The sequence below is a fragment of the Bufo gargarizans genome, chromosome 9 (genome assembly GCF_014858855.1).
Source record: "Bufo gargarizans isolate SCDJY-AF-19 chromosome 9, ASM1485885v1, whole genome shotgun sequence".
NCBI lineage: Eukaryota > Metazoa > Chordata > Amphibia > Anura > Bufonidae > Bufo > Bufo gargarizans.
Window position 1 is genome coordinate 151,450,739 of NC_058088.1, and position 17,467 is coordinate 151,468,205.

At 40.1% G+C, this 17,467-nt stretch overlaps 1 protein-coding gene across 2 annotated transcripts in view; it reads right to left on the minus strand.

Moving 5' to 3' along the window:
* Positions 1-3,121: 3,121 nt before the first annotated feature.
* AIFM1 (apoptosis inducing factor mitochondria associated 1) overlaps positions 3,122-17,467 on the minus strand; it is a 51,529-nt gene continuing 37,183 nt past the window's right edge. For both annotated transcript variants that reach the window (XM_044305499.1, XM_044305498.1), the window contains exons 13-18: positions 16,997-17,085; positions 16,695-16,835; positions 13,985-14,127; positions 11,047-11,171; positions 5,219-5,418; positions 3,122-3,481 (exon numbers count right to left, since the gene is read on the minus strand). In XM_044305499.1, coding sequence (XP_044161434.1) covers positions 3,410-3,481; positions 5,219-5,418; positions 11,047-11,171; positions 13,985-14,127; positions 16,695-16,835; positions 16,997-17,085 — 770 coding nt within the window. In that variant the 3' untranslated portion in view covers positions 3,122-3,409. The remainder of the gene's footprint in view (positions 3,482-5,218; positions 5,419-11,046; positions 11,172-13,984; positions 14,128-16,694; positions 16,836-16,996; positions 17,086-17,467) is intronic.

Sequence of the window (17,467 nt, forward strand, 5' to 3'; positions counted from 1 at the left end):
GAGCGAGCATTTTTACTTCACATGTGTTTTAAAAAAATGTATGCACAGCAGATGGTGCAATTTTTCCAGATATGATAATTCAGTGCCAAATGTTGCACCCAGCTTGTGCCATCTGAGACACACCACACCCTTTGAATTGTTAGGCGGGTTCTATTGGGTACTGAAATGCCATAAATGTTGAAGTAAACAACTGTTTGGGTAGGCTGAAGGGTTCAAAAGGGAAAGACCACCTTTTGGCTTTTGCAGTGAAGACTTTGAAGGATTTGTTTATGGGCGCCATGTTGCTAACTGAACAGCCTCTGGGGTAGTAGTACACCCATTTTCTGAAAAAAATCATAAATTTTTTTATTTTTCTCTCAACAAGAGCTGTGTAAGGGCTTATTTTTTGCAGGATGAGTTGCCATTCTATTGTATTTTGGGGTACCATATACCAGCGCGGTACACTGCGCCACACAACACAAATTGTGGCTGGTCCATGTATATCTCTCTATCGCTACTTTTTAGACGTTCCTGATGATACAAAGTGTGTTGAAACACGTGGAGTGTATATAAGCAGTAGCAGCTAGAGGTGAATAGTGTTGGTTCATAGGATAGGTCTACTATGACAGATTGCACTAGTGATTGCACTAAGTCTCAGAGGAAAGGAAGCAAAGCTAGGATGCACGTATCAGCCTCCCTCTTGCTCCTGCTTATAAAGCCTAGTACATGGGGCACAGATATTTTCTACTAGACCGGAATAGCATCCTATATCCAGCCAATTTTTTCCTTGACCCAATACATTAGTTTGTATGACGAGCACACTATTTTTCTTGAGGAGTAGCACATACAGTTGCCTGTCAAGTGTGTTTCTTCATTCTCAATGTTTTTTTAATTAAAGAATTATTTTCTTTTTTTAGGCAGTGAATAATATATATCTATTTTGAGATGTATAGCCTTTTTAACAGCGCTTCTGTGATTATATTTTGGGGTACCTACAACCTTTTGATCAGTTTTTAGTTCACTATATGGGAAGGAGGATAAAGAAAAGGCAGAAATTCTGCCATTGTTTTTATGGTTGTGTGATTATAGTGTACACCATGTGGGTAAAATCACATTATCTTTATTCTGCAGGTCAGTATTATTACAGAGATGCCAATTTTATATATATATTTTTTTTATATTTTACCACTTTTACACAAAGGATGTCTGGAGAAAAAAAAACAAAAAAAAAACACTGTTTTTATTTTCTGAAAATTTTCTTTTGATAGTCTTGTGTGATGGTTCATTGTTAGCGGGATAACAACATTTTCATTGGTACCATTTTGGGGTACATATGACTTTTTGATCACTTGATAGCATGCTTTTTGTGAGGAGCGATGACCAAAAAATGGTTGTTCCGGCACCACTTTTACTTCTCTTCTACTTTTTCATGGCGTTCACCTGACTGGGTAGATCATGTAATATTTTTATAGCGCTGTCAGCTATACCTAATAGGTCTATTTTCTTTTTTCAATTGTAAACAGCTTTTTTTTTCCCCCATTAGGGTACTTCTACAATGCATTACAATACATAGTATATTGTAATGCATTGTGACTGTCAGTATTACACTGACAGATGCCTATGGGACCCATAGGCTTCTGTAGCTGGCAGTCTGAGGCCTTTTGTAAGCCCCAAGCCCATGGGGTCAGAGAGGGAAGCTTCCTCCCTCTGCAAACCCCTTAGGGTTCTTTTACACTTGCGTTGTGTGATTCCGGCAGGCAGTTCCGTTGCCTGAACTACCTACCTGATCAGGCAAACTGTATGCAAATGCATGTCATTTTTTCTGACTGATCAGGTAAAACAGATCCAGTATGAATTTCTTTCACATTTTTAAAGGTCTGCGGATTCGTTAATGTGGCAATTTGAATACATTTCTATGCCAGATCCGGCATTCAGGCAAGTGTTTAGTTTTTTGCTGCGGTATTATCTCCGTCCTGAAAGGTCAAAAAGATTGAACGGAAGACATCCTGATGCATCCTGAACGGATTACTCTCCATTCAGAATGGACGGAACTCTATGCCGGAAAAGAGAACCGCTAGTGTGAAAGTACCCTTAGATGCAGCAGTCAGCGGGGCCTGGCTGTCAGTAACAGCCAAGCGCCTGCCACAGATCGAGCAAGCACAACTCCTGTGCCTGCTCGATCACACTACTTTAATCAGTTTCAATGAGGAAACAAGTTCTAGACTCGACCGGGGTGAGTCAATAGATTTGTATATCTTGATTTTTCCAAAGTAATTAGGTACTGTGTTATAAAAAAAAGTTAGTACATAAAATGAGAATGCTTGGACTTGGGGAAAATGCGTGTATGTCGGTAAGTAATTGGCTCAGTGATACAAAACAGAGGGTGGTTATTAACGGTACACACTCAGATTGGGTCACTGTCACTAGTGGGGTACCTCAAGGGTCAGTATTGGGCCCTATCCTCTTCAATATATTTATTAATGATCTTGTAGAAGGCTTGCATAGTAAAATATCAATTTTTGCAGATGACACTAAACTGTGTAAAGTATTAACACGGAAGAGGACAGTATACTGCTACAGATGTAGCTGCATAGATTGGAGGCTTGGGCATAGAAGTGGCAGATGAGGTTTAACACTGTCAAATGTAAGCTTATGCACATGGGAAGGAATAATGCAAGTCACCAGTACATACTAAATGGTAAAACACTGGGTAACGCTGACATGGAAAAGGATCTAGGAATTTTAGTGAACAGCAAACTAAGCAGTAAAAACCAGTGTCAGGCAGCTGCTGCCAAGGCTAATAAGATAATGGGTTGCATGAAAAGGGACACAGATGCATGTGACGAGAACATAGTTCTGCCACTTTACACATCACTAGTCAGACCACACATGGAGTACTGTTAGGAGGGCAACTAAAGTAATAACTGGAATGGGACAATTACAGTGCCCTGAAAGATTATCAACATTAGGGTTATTCACTTTAGAAAAAAGACGACTAAGGTGAGATCTAATAACTATAATAATAGATTTATATATATATATATATATGTATATATATATATATATATATATATATATATATATATATATATATATATATATATAAACAACTAAATTTCAAAAGAAATCGTGAACCCTTGTAGATATTTTCCAAAACATTTATTACAAATGATCCATAGTTTATACAGCTCTTCTTTACATTACCACAGAAAAGCTGGAGCTTACATCAGGACATGTACACCTATTTGCCATCTTCATTTGTCTCGTATTGCACCATGGCATATTTTAGCTTCACGTCATTTACTACAGATGGTCAGGATGAATTCTGATTATGTGACCAGAGTTCAATTGAAATTTATTTCCCAAGGGTCAAATAATTCAGTTTCTTTTAAGTGCTTTTCATTTTTTTCCTTAACCTTCATTAAACCATTTACTCCTCATGGATGTTAAAGAGTTTGGCCACCTCATTCAAGTCGGCATGTTGCTCCCCATCCTTTATTATCTGTGGAGTAAATCAGAAAGATGAACAATGACAGAAGGTTTATAATCTAGTTGTCTATAAGTGCATTAATACTAGGCCCATCAATCCTTTAATACTGGTGAGTATCATGAACTAGTAGGCCAAAAGATGAAACAGTGACTAAACACAATGGGGAGAACTTATCAAGCCCTGCACTCCAGAATTCTGCCTTCAAAAAGTAGCAAAATGGGCATTTTTGTGACTTTCAGTATTTTTACATAACTCATTCCAGTTTTGAAGTAGAATATGGGCATGGTTAGCTATGTTACAGAGTTTCACTCATTTCTGCCTGGAGCTTTGAGATTATTTTAATTTAAATTTTCAACTTAAAAATAATAATAATCTCAAAGCTACTCCAGGAGAGAGCTAGGTCATCAGTAACTGACCAGTGGGGGTGCAACACCTGGGACCCCTTCCCCTCCACGAGCAGCTGTTTGAGAAGGCAGCGGCATTCGCAATAGCGCCGTGGCCTTCTCTCTGCTTTTCCCAGGCCAAATGACGACATGTTCATGTGTTATGTGGCCTAGGTCCAGCTCAGCCCCAATCAAGTGAAAGGGGCCGAGTGCAATACCAAGCACAGCCGCTATACAATGTACAGAACTGTGCTTGGTAAGCTGGAGGGCCGCTGCCTTCTCGAAACAGCTGGAAAAAAATTTATAATTTATATATATATATATATATAAATAAAGATGAAAAACGGACAGCACTCCAAGTAAAAATAAGTGATGTTTATTCACCCATGTGGATGGCAACGTTTTGGCTCATGCAAGAGCCTTTTTCAAGCACACATACACAACATAATCTCAGAAAACCCTTTTAAAAGGGAGTCTGTCAAAGTTTCACCTTTTTAACCCTTCCCATAGCTTTCTAGCAGCCTTACAGTTAATAGAAACGTTACCTTTATGAGCAATCCTGGATTTATAAAACCGGCAAAAAACACCTTAGTAGCATATGCAAATGAGGGCTCGCAAGTTCCAAGGGGCGGAGTTACCCTAGTAGGTGCCAGCTAGCTCAGCCTTATTGTCGCTTCCCCCCCGCCCATCCTTTCCCTCTGACCGCCCATCTACTCTTCTTGAGTGCGCAGGCGCGGGATCTCGGCAAAACAATAAGTAAGTAGATGGGCAGTCAGAGGGAAAGAATGGGCGGGGGGAAGCGACAATAAGGCTGAGCTAGCTGGCACCTACGAGGGTAACGCCGCCCCTGGGCACTTGCGAGCCCTCATTTGCATATGCTACTAAGTTGTTTTTTGCCGGTTTTATAAGTCCTTGCTCATAAAGGTAACGTTTTTATTAACTGTAAGGCTACTTTCACACTTGCGTTCGGGGTTCCGCTTGTGAGTTCCGTTTGAAGGCTCTCACAAGCGGCCCGAACGGATCCGTACAGCCCCAATGCATTCTGAGTGGATGCGGATCCGCTCAGAATGCATCAGTATGGCTCCGTTTCGCCTCCGTTCCGCTCAGCAGGCGGACACCCGAATGCAACTTGCAGCGTTTTGGTGTCCGCCTGGCCGTGCGGAGTTAAACGGATCCGTCCTGACTTACAATGCAAGTCAATGGGGACGGATCAGTTTGAGGTTGACACAATATAATTTTACTTGACCTTACACAAAACTGACCACATTGTGAAACAGATACAGATCTACACATGCAATACTATGGTCATCAATCTTACTGACTGCAATAATACTGTACTGTACCTCCCAAATGCTTTTAGTCTTACCTTGCGAGCAATCGGCATGCGGTTAAAGATGTTCCACAGCACAATTCCCACCACCACATTATCTCGTAGGTAGAACACCACTCCTTTTCCATAGGAATCTCCCTGTTGTGCAGGAGCTGGGAGTGAAGGTGTAACTGCGGAGCTGTCACTTACTGATTGTATTATACCTTGAAAATCACTCTCGGAGCGGATCCCAGTGCCTATTACAGAATAATTACATATAGTGATTATCTCTAAAGATAAACACACAATAAGTCTAAGTACACTTCAATATGATATAGATTGCCAGATTTATAAGACATTAGATTTTACAGGGCTACATGTTACTCTTACTATGCATCATTTTGCAGATTCAGTGTATATAATCACCCAATACACAGAGCAAAAAACGCCCGGTATAAAGCTTTACATACGGGGTATGTTATTGAACCCCAACTGGTGCAATGAGTTGCTTCTCATTTCTTAAACAACCATGTCAAGAGACACATCTCGTGGTCGTGGAAAAGATGTTAGTCTGTTTAAGAAGGGTCAAATTATTGGCATGCATGAAGCAGAGAAAACATCTAAGGAGATTGCAGAAACTACTAAAATTGGGTTAAGAACTGTCCAATGCATTATTAAAAACTGGAAGGATAGTGGGGACCTATCGTATCTGAGGAAGAAATGTGGCGATCACTTAAACGTTTGGTGAAATCAAATCGAAGAAAAACAGTAGAACGAAGGGCTATGTTTAATAGTGAAAGTAAGAGCATTTCCACACGCACAATGCAAAGGGAACTCACGGGATTGGGAATGAACAGCTGTGTAGCCATAAGAAAACCACTAATCAGTGAGGCAAACCAGAAAAAAAGCCTTCAATTTGCTCGGGAGCATACAGATTGGACTTTGGAGCAATGGAAGAAGGTTTTCTGGTCTGATGAGTCAAGATTTACCCTATTGCAGAGTGATGGGCGCATCAGGGTAAGAAGAGAGGCAGATGAAGTGATGCACCCATCATGCCCAGTGCCTACTGTACAAGCCTGTGGGGGTAGTGCTATGATCTGGGGTTGCTGCAGTTAGTCAGGTCTAGGTTCAGCAACAGTATGTGCTCCAAGAATGAGGTCAGCTGACTACCTGAACATACTGAATGACCAGGTTATTCCATCAATGGATTTGTTCTTCCCTGATGTCACGGGCATATTCCAAGATGACAATGACAGGATTCAGCGGGCTCAGGGAGCAAGAGACATCATTTTCACACATGGATTGTCCACCACAGAGTCCAGACCTTAAACCCATTGAGAATCTTTGGGATGTGCTGGAGAAGGCTTTGCGCAGCAATCAGACTCTACCATCATCAATGCAAGATCTTGGTGAAAAATGAATGCAACACTGGATGGAAATAAATCTTGTAACAATGCAGAAGCGTATTGAAACAATGCCACAGCGAATGCTGTGTGACCATTTTCTTTTGGTGGCGACTTTGGACAGGCAGTGTATGAAAAGATCTGTTTTTAGATTGAGACCTGCTGGATGTCTAGTATTAAATGTCATAATCCAGAAGGTCTCTTTTTTTTTAGGTGAGGTGGTCCCACAGATGCTCAATTGGGTTCAACTTTGGGGAACTGGGGGGGCAGGGTAGTACTTGGAAGTCTTGGTCATGTTCTTCCAACCAAATTCAAACATTTTTAGCCTTGTGACTGTGTGGTCAGATTATCCCACTGGAAGATCCCATCCACCCCAGGGAAGACAATCAGTATGTATGGGTGTATGTGATCTGCAGGGATGGATTCATACCCAAATTAGTGGAGAGTGCCTTCCACATGGATAAATGGGCCCACAGAATGCCACAAAAACATCCCCCTGACTATAATGTTGCCTCCACCAGCTTGTGTTCTCCTAGAAATAGTTGCAGGGTGTTTGATGCTTCTCTGATGTTTCTTTCCTGACATGCCAACATCCATCCACTGGATGAAGCAAAAAATGTGATTCATTGGAAAAGGCAACCCGTTGCAAATCAGAGGAGGTCCAATTCTGAAACTGCCAGGAAAATTGTAGACTTTCATGCCAATGCAACTTTGTTAACAGAGATGCAGTAAACATCCGTCTGCTTCGGAGCACCATATGCAGTAGCATCTGCTGAACATTTGTTTTAGACAGATGTCTGGTATTTTGGTGGTAAGCTGCTCTACTGTAGCGTGTCAATTCACCCTCATGCACCTTCATAGCTGACGTCCAGTGGCATGTGGTGCTCCGCAGTTTCCAGGTCTTTTATTTGTAATTGTGCCCTTTATCAACTTATGATACACTTTCACCACAGTAGCATGTAAACAGTTCACAAACTGCACAGTTTGAGAAATACAGCCACCTTTTTCCCCAAAAAACAATAAGCATCCCTTTCTGCAACCCTGAAAAATTGCCCCTTTACCTCATGACAGCAACGAGGGATGTGTGGACAGACTATCGCACACCCTATAAACCCACCAAGCCAGCTCATGACATTTGACTTTCTTCATGAGCTACACACTGCCAACGTCGGAAGTAGGAAGTGATCATAATAAGGCGCTTCTTCCCTTTTGAGCCCTGCAGCTGGCCCATACAGCAGTTTACGGCCACATATGACATTTTTCTGTAAACTGCAGAAACAGGCTAATCAATATTGAGGTTTATTTTGCTGTTAACCCTTGATGTGTTGCAGGAAAAAAAATGATTAAGATGGAAGTTTTACAAAAAAGGTAAATTTTTTAATTTCATCCCCATTTTCCTTTAATTCCTGTGGAACACCCAAAGGGTTAATGAAACCAATTTTAAATAATTTAAGGGGTGTAGTTTCCAAAGTGGGGTAATTTATGGTTGGTTTATATTACGTAAGGCCCACAAAGTCACTTTGAAACTGGTCCTTAAAGTTGGTTTTGGAAATTATCTTGAAAATTAAGAAAATTGCTTCTAAAATTCTAAACTTTCTAATGTCCTAAAAAAAAAAAAAAATGCCATTTATAAAATGATGCTCAGGCAGAAGAGGCTGGCTTAGCTTCTCATATCTCTGGATTGGCAGCAGCTAGAGACATTAAAGACCTACACAATAAAATTATGCTATTTATATCACACAGTGAAGGTCGTAAATAAATTCCACAAAATAATGAAAAAAAATTGTCTTTTTAATCTTTCCCTCTAAAATGAAATAATAAATGTTATTTTATACAAAATAAAAAATAATTAGATTTAGATGGACAAATTAAACAGTTATGGCGGCTGGAACACAAAGGGAGAAAATGTTACTGGTCCCACAAAAAAATGTATTCTCTGACCTGTTAGAAAGGTACATGATGTAATCTGTAGTGAATGTCATCTTCTTACCAATGTCTGTATTTGTGAGTTATACCTCCCTTATGCTTCTCACCTGTGTCATGTGACCAGCAATCAGACTCTCCAACTGACAGTATCGTATGTGTGGACAGGAAGTCAGTTTCTCTATGTATTCCTAAGGGAGCCTCAATGTCAGTCTCATAGGAATAAATAGAGAAGTAACTGACTTCCTGTCCTGTGTCAGTTGGAGATCAGAGAGTTGGTCAAATGACATCACTTTCTAGCAAGTCAGAGAATAAAATTTTTGGTAGTTCTACTTTAATACTAAAATTAATTACGTCACTAAGAGGTTAAAAGTACAATTGTGTCCCCTCAGTTGATTGCCAACAAGATTTACCTCAGACACGTATTCAAAATCTAGAATAAAGAAAAGTGACATTTTTGGGTGGGTTTTTCCATATTTAATGTGACTGTTCGGAGGTTAAGGGCCTTTCACAGACTTTTCTGGGCTCTTAAGTATTTGACTCTGTTTTCAATATTTTTTATTTTATCTTTATTTTTAAGTATAAAATTGTAGAGTAAAATTCTTGTCCTATACCAGATGGCAGGAAACACAGACGTGGCCCTTTTGCTGGAGGCACCCATAATCCTTCAACAAATTCATAGAACTTTTTCAGAAGCGGTATCTGGTTACCTCAGTAACAGGACTGCCTAATCTGCCTTTTAGACAGAGACATGAATGAAAAAAACTTAAAGGGGTTATCCAGTATCTGAAAAACCGCCCCCCCCCCCCCCCCCCCCCCGCCCCATGTTCCGGGCCCCCGGGGTAAGTATACAGTCGTGGCCAAAAGTTTTGAGAATGACACAAATATTAGTTTTCACAAAGTTTGCTGCTAAACTGCTTTTAGATCTTTGTTTCAGTTGTTTCTGTGATGTAGTGAAATATAAATTACACGCCCTTAATACGTTCAAGGCTTTTATCGACAATTACATGACATTTATGCAAAGAGTCAGCATTGGCAGTGTTGGCCCTTCTTTTTCAGGACCTCTGCAATTCGAGGGCATGCTCTCAATCAACTTCTGGGCCAATTCCTGACTAATAGCAACCCATTCTTTCATAATCACTTCTTGGAGTTTGTCAGAATAAGTGGGTTTTTGTTTGTCCACCCGCCTCTTGAGGATTGACCACAAGTTCTCAATGGAATTAAGATCTGGGGAGTTTCCAGGCCATGGACCCAAAATGTCAACGTTTTGGTCCTAGAGCCACTTAGTTATCACTTTTGACTTATTGCACGGTGCTCCATCGTGCTGGAAAATGCATTGTTCTTCACCAAACTGTTGTTGGATTGTTGGAAAAAGTTGCTGTTGGAGGGTGTTTTGATACCATTCTTTATTCAAGGCTGTGTTTTGGGGCAAAATTGTGAGTGAGCCCACTCCCTTGGATGAGAAGCAACCCCACACATGAATGGTCTCAGGATGCTTTACTGTTGGCATGACACAGGACTGATTGTAGCACTCACCTTTTCTCCTCCGGACAAGCCTTTTTCCTGATGCCCCAAACAATCGGAAAGAGGCTTCATCTGAGAATATGACTTTGCCCCAGTCCTCAGCAGTCCATTCACCATATTTTCTGCAGAAGATCAATCTGTCCCTGATATTTTTTTTGGGAGAGAAGTGGCTTCTTTGCTGCCCTTCTTGACACCAGGCCATCTTCTAAAAGTCTTCGCCTCACTGTGCGTGCAGATGCGCTCACACCTGCCTGCTGCCATTCCTGAGCAAGCTCTGCATTGGTAGCACTCCGATCCCGCAGCTGAATCCTCTTTAGGAGACTATCCTGGCGCTTGCTGGACTTTCTTGGACGCCCTGAAGCCTTCTCAACAAGAATTGAACCTCTTTCCTTGAAGTTCTTGATGATCCTATAAATTGTTGATTGAGGTGCAATCTTAGCCACAATATCCTTGCCTGTGAAGCCATTTTTATGCAACGCAATGATGGCTGCACGTGTTTTTTTTGCAGGTCACCATGGTTAACAATGGAAGAACAATGATTTCAAGCATCACCCTTCTTTTAACAGGTCAAGTCTGCCATTTTAACCCAATCAGCCTGACATAATGATCTCCAGCCTTGTGCTCGTCAACATTCTCACCTGAGTTAACAAGACGATTACTGAAATGATCTCAGCAGGTCCTTTAATGACAGCAATGAAATGCAGTGGAAAGTTTTTTTGGGGATTAAGTTAATTTTTATGGCAAAGAAGGACTATGCAATTAATCTGATCACTCTTCATAGCATTCTGGAGTATATGCAAATTGCTATTATAAAAACTTAAGCAGCAACTTTTCCAATTTCCAATATTTATTTAATTCTCAAAACTTTTGGCCACGACTGTATTACCTGTGAGAGGCCCGACATTTGGGGGGCTGTTTGAGAAATTGGATAACCCCTTTAAGAACCATATTTATGCTTCTCTTCACCCTCCACCTTGATTTTATTGGATTCAGCATACTATGCTGATTTTCTCATCCTTTTCATCACTTCCTTACCGCTTTCCTCAGCTGCCCTTTTAGGTGTGTCTTTCTCAGTTGCCTTGGCAAACACACCAACCGTTGGAAGTGCACTGTCAACAATGCCAATTGCTTCATATCCAACTTCAGGACCCAGGTCACTCCTAAGGAGAATAATAAGATAATAAATATCAATACAAATTTTTATTTTATTATACGGTTTAACTTAGGAAAAAGAAGACCATGGAAGATCACACCCACATAATCTACCTTTGTAGACACCCATGTGATTAAAATGAATAGCAGTTGTGGCATTTTAAAAGATCAGAAATTACAAAATATTACATAAGTCTGAATCAAGTCTTATGCCAAAAGCTATATACAAGAACAATTTTTGTTGACAGGAGTACTGCCTGAAAGTTTAACATAGAAACAGATATTACGTATGTAAAAATTAATAATGGAACATAAGATCCTTAAAGAGGACCTTTCAGGTTTTATTTTTTTTTAGTTTAGATAAATACCTTTCTTTACGGGGTACCTCCCCCCCCCCCAGCGCTATTGTTCATACTCCCCGATGTGTCCCCCTGCAGTTTTCCCGCTCATTATTTTATTCTTGAGCATCGGTACAGGGAGGAGGAGACGCCAGGGTTTCTCAATGGACGTCTCCTTCTCCCTGGCTGTGATGATCTCCGCTGTGATTGCATCGCAGCACAGCCAGGTAGAAGGAGGCACCCATTGAGAAACCCAGGCGTCTCCTCCTCCCTGTACCGATGCTTAGGATTAACATACTGAGTGGGAAAACTGCAGGGGGGCACAGCAGGGTGTACGGGTGATATTTGAAAAAAACAGGCAGGTTGGCAGCATCAGCGGGGGGGTACTCCGCATGGAAAGGTATTTATCTAAACTAAAAAAAAAAACATGAATTGGTCCTCTTTAAACAAATTTAATCCAAGAATCCAAAATCCTTTGCGCTCTCCAACATCTGGCAGATGTAGCTTCCCTTTTTTGCACCCCACCCATCAGACTGACTGTCCTAGGAGTGGGATATATGAAAAATTGGGACAATGGATAAATTCCTTATGTCAGACATTAGTAAGGGGATGTCCTGGCTATTTACAGCAGGAAGTTACTAATATTAAAAATCGTTTAATTTTAAGAAATTATCCCAACTGGATGTTAAATTGTGCACAGTATTGTTCCAAACAAAAATCTAGATCTCAGTTAGTCTAGTTTGACACTAGCGGCAGGGGAGTCAGGCAGGCTGTTTCGGCGGATGAACAGCCTGTCAGATCCGTCCTGCCGCTAGTTCACAGGTGCCCCCGGACTGCAGCTCCGTCCCCATTGACTATTATGGGGGTGGAGTTCCGGCAGGAGCATGGCAGCGCACGGCGAGAGGCAGCTGGACTAAAAGTGCTGTTCACCTGCCGGACTCCCCTGCCACTAAGTATCCTTACTTTCCAAATTACACTCAGAAAGGTGCTCTTCCTAAACATTGCAATTAAGTTTGAAACACAGTTCTTAATTTTATCAAATGAAAAATATAAACTTTACCAAACATTTTGCCATACTATAAGAAGAACATATTTTGGAGAGCGTTTTGAACCAAGGGTTCAGGATAGCGTATAGGAAAGTATTCTACTACTCAAATAAAGAGAACTTTGTACCAGTTTCTATAGATGCGGTTGTTATATTTTTCACTGATTCTACTAATTCTCACACCTTTCCTATCAAAGAATATATTAAAGGGGTTTTCCGAGATTTCCTCTGGATAGGCCATCAGTATCTGATCAGTGGGGGTCCGACACCTGAGACCCCTACCTATCAGCTGTTTGATAAAGCACCATTGCATGCAGTAGCACTGTGGTCTTCTCGCAGTTTTTCTTAGGCCATGTGATGTGACATTCATCGGTCACATAGCCTAGGCGGAGTGGCTGAATGTGGCCGAGTTGCGATATCAAGCTGCTGTACAATGTACTGAGCTGAGGGAAGGCTGCGGATCTACTGCGAGCTCCAGTGCCTTCTCAAATAGCTGATCAGGAGGGGTCCGGGGTGTCAGACCCCCACCGATCAATATCAGTGAAAAAGTCTCAGAAAACCCCTTTAATAGTTATTCTGGATCAGTAGTTTTTTAGTTACTTGTATTTTATGCTATAAAATAAATGCAGGTTGTACATCACGTAAATCAAAAACATGCACATTGGAGCACAAAACAAATTATATAAAATGTCTAAATGACTAATATTACCAACACTGCTAAACATGTCATTGCATGGAATGGGGGACAAACAGTCTGTATAAAAGCCTGTGGGATAAAAAGATCCCACAGGTGGAGATATTCGCCATCTGCTTTTAGATCAAGCAGCTTTTTGGATTCTTACCATAAACACTTGTTTCCCCTTTGGATTAAATTTGTGTACGGATCTTATGTTGCATTATTCATTTTACATATGTGATAGGTTCCATATATTCAGGTAGTAGAATTGTTCTGGTATATAGCATTGGCATACTTTGCAAGACTTGATTCAGACTTGGGGGTGTATAAAGGTAGAGTATGTGAGTGTGATCTTCCATGTTTTGGAAGAAATGCATAGGTCCAGGTACCTACTTCTCACACTGGTTTCTGGGAAGGTGGCACACCTCTAGTCTATCAGATCCTACTATAAATGCCACGCTTCACTGTGATCTATGCAGGCCCAGACCGCATGGAAAGTTTTGCACATTATTAGACAATAAATGACACGTGTTTTTGGTATAGAGGGCCCCTAACATTTTTACCAGTAAAGTGCCTGTAATATTACATAATGTAAGAAGCGGATACCAATACTTCTCTAGATTATCCAAAAGTCATTGATACTATTTTGTTATTACATTTTCTTAACAGGAAATGCCACATCATTGTGGTCTCCGACCGACCGCTTTAGTTGTGTTATCTTGTCATGAACACACGTTTCCTCGGTGTAACATGAAATATTACCAGAACATGGATTGGTGCCAGTAAGGTTTAGCAGCTCCAGTCATGTTTTCTCCCACAAGACGTCCACTCACTACTGCATGGTCGTGGTGTTCCACTCTCCTCCTGCCCAACTTAATGTCATAAAAGCACGCAGCATCACCTGCCTATTGTAAAGACAAACAACTCATATAATCATTTACCGTATATATATCGTTATGCAGCAGTACTGGCAATTAGCAAAGGGTTAACAATAGTAGTAATCCATTTTAAAACCAAAAATTAAAGAGGGCCTGTCCCCTCTCCTAACAAGTCTGTCCCATAGAATAACAATGCTGGATCAGCTGTCCTTAAAACAGGATTGTGACATTCTTCTTTTATTCCTCCTGAAATAATAGGAACACATTGATCACTGGGTGTTGCCTTCCTTCTTGTCAATAGGCTGTATCCTAACCCTGTCTGACATTGTCCCAATGGAACTGGCATTGTCTGCAGAAATCGAGGTGCCACATTTCCAGGAGGAATAACACAGGGACAGCAAAATGCAGGGATATTATTTTTTAAGAAGAAGTAGTCTTCGTTCACATAGTGAAAGATGACTACTGGAGAGTTGACACTGCAAGCGAAGTTGTACCCGGCGATAACAACGCTGCCACATGTTAAACCAGTCTGTAGTTCTTCAGTCTTGGCAAGGATTGGAAATAACAGCTGGGGGTGTCCAACAAAAGCAAGAAAAGGAAGGGTGGTTGTGTAATAGTGTAGGAATGTTCTCTCACATTTTAGTTCCTGATAAAAACAATCTTGATACGGTACCGCAGTAAAGCACATGATACTGTGATGGCCATAAGCAATAAAGTCCCAAACTATCGGTGTTATCAATTAGGGAGGAAAGAAAAAATTACAGGAAACAAAAACATGCAAGCTCAGAGGCTCCGATCACAACAAAAGCATAAACACCACAAGTGCTGTACTATCAGTATAATGTGTTTTTTCAGATGACAAATTTAGACATTTTAAAGTTTTTTTGGTTTTTTTTTTTTCTAAATAAAATCAAAATGTGTCCGTTTGCATGTTTTACGCAGATTAAAAAAAACTTCTATACAAAATACAGCTAAAACAAATACCTAGATTTTTTTTAAATAAAAAAATGTATGTTAGTATATTTTACACACAAATTCCACTATACTATTGCTGAAACTAATAAATATAAAATGAATGAAAGGGGGGGTTTATGGGTGTGTACGTAGTCTTGAATACTATTGCTAAAACTTTATTTTCTGTATTTCTCTTACATTTTTTTTATTAATTAATATATATATATATATATATATATATATATATATATATATATATATATATATATATATATATATATTTGTAAATTAACACCTTCTTGACACAGGCCAGGAAGGGGTTAATTCACAGCCTGCAGGCTGACCGTTAATTTTACAGGTGCTATAAGATCAGGAAAAGTGCTCCCTGCCGGCTTTTACATTTACTGCAGGGTGCTGCAAGGACCTATTACGGCCTGACCGCTCCTGTTGAATTCAGGAGTTCTCTCTGCGACTGCAACTATCTAATAACAGCGTGGTCACAGCGATCTGCAGTGTCACAGGCCACCGACAGATTGTGATGTAACCCGGCGCTTTTATACATCGTGCTACAAAGAGGAGCCTACTGCTGCGACGTATAAAGTAAGTTGTGCGGCGGTAGGCAAAAGGTTAAAAATAAACACCATCTTTAATGAAACAACATTATGTAAAAAAAAACAAAAAAAAAAAACACACAATCAAAATACACATCATCCACAAGGTGAGTGCCTAATAGGGTCAGGATCTCAAATTACAAGGAATGGGCACAATACTAATAGGACAAGTTAGGGCGGGTTCACATCAGCGTTATGGATTCCATTTTTGTTTTCCATTATAACATGGTTATAACGGAAAATAACGGAATCCATAAGACTGAAGTCATTAAGAAGCATTCTGTTTTGAGCGGTCAATAGAATTCTATGGGAATCATAACTTGTTATGCAAGACGGAACTGTCAGGAAAAAAATTTCAGTTCTGCATAACAGAAACCAAGACGGATCCGTTATGATTCCCATAGACTTCTATTCAGACGGAAAGCAAAACAAAATGCCTCTTAAAGGCTTCCGTTTTGCATTCTGTCATAATACAAGTCTATGGGCAGCATAACGGATCCGTCCTGCTGCAATAGACTTGTATTATGAAGGATCCAAACTGAATGCCTCTTAATGGCTTCTGTTTTGACTTCCGTCTTATGGATTCCGTTAGAACCATGTTTTAACGGAAAACAAAAACGGAATCCATAACGCTGATGTGAACCCGCCCTTACAAGCATAAAAATAACCAGGTCCAACCAAATTTGACACACACAGATATCCATGTGTGTCACATTTGGGTCTGTATTATGTCTATTTGAGATTCTGACCCTATTAGGCACTCACCTTGTGGATGATGTGACCTTTGATTATGTGTGTTTTTTACATAATGTCATTTCAATAAAGATGGTATTTATTTAATACATTGTTGCAGTGTATTGCTCATTTCTGTAAAATGTAAATCTCTACAAACTGGAAAAATTAGAGGGATAAACTGAAATAGGACCAAACAAATTCCGTCTTATATAATAAATTAAGTAACACCCCAGGATTACTTAATATCTAAATGTTATTATTGGTTATAAAAAATGCTGCACAAATCAAACTCACCACCCACACATTGTTGCGCGCCTGTAGTTCTGCATTAACCCTATACCCGCCAAAATCCCCATCTAGCTCCAAACCAGCTGATTTTGCCAATTCAGTGTTCGGCTCCAAACCAACTGCTGCAACAATATGATCTGTTTCAACCTAAAAGACACAAAATGAAACTTTATGAATCAGATATAATTATCATATACTTATGATTACTAGTTTTTCTAAATAAAAGTAACAAAGAAAACAAAGATCACATGAAATTCAGTGAGCAATAATACAAAAAAAAAAAAACATTTGACCATGTTTTATATTACCTGTCTTCCATCCTTTAGAGAAATATGAAGCTTCCCATTTTTGTAGCTGACAGCCTTGACAACAGCATCAGATATTACATTCACACCCTCTAGACATGACAACGAAAGAGAAAAAAGAAACATAACATACAAACAGTAAAATCTGTATTATGCTGACCAACCCCTTTAAGGCCGGCCTCTCACAGTTTTTTCTAGCATTTTGGTGCTCCAATTGTTGCATGGAAGACTCTGGGAAACGCAGGACAAACAAGCATGCGTCCAGTTAGGGCTGCAGTAAACGATTATTTTTTAGAAATCGAGTAGTCTATCTATTATTTTTACGATTAATCGAGTAATCTAATAAGAAAAAAAAATGAATCAGTAGACAGTTTTCCCTTTATAAAAACTCATTAGACCTCCCCCCTCTTGTGCCAGCAGCGCTCCTCCCCCCTCTTGTGCCAGCAGCGCTCCTCCCCCCTCTTGTGCCAGCAG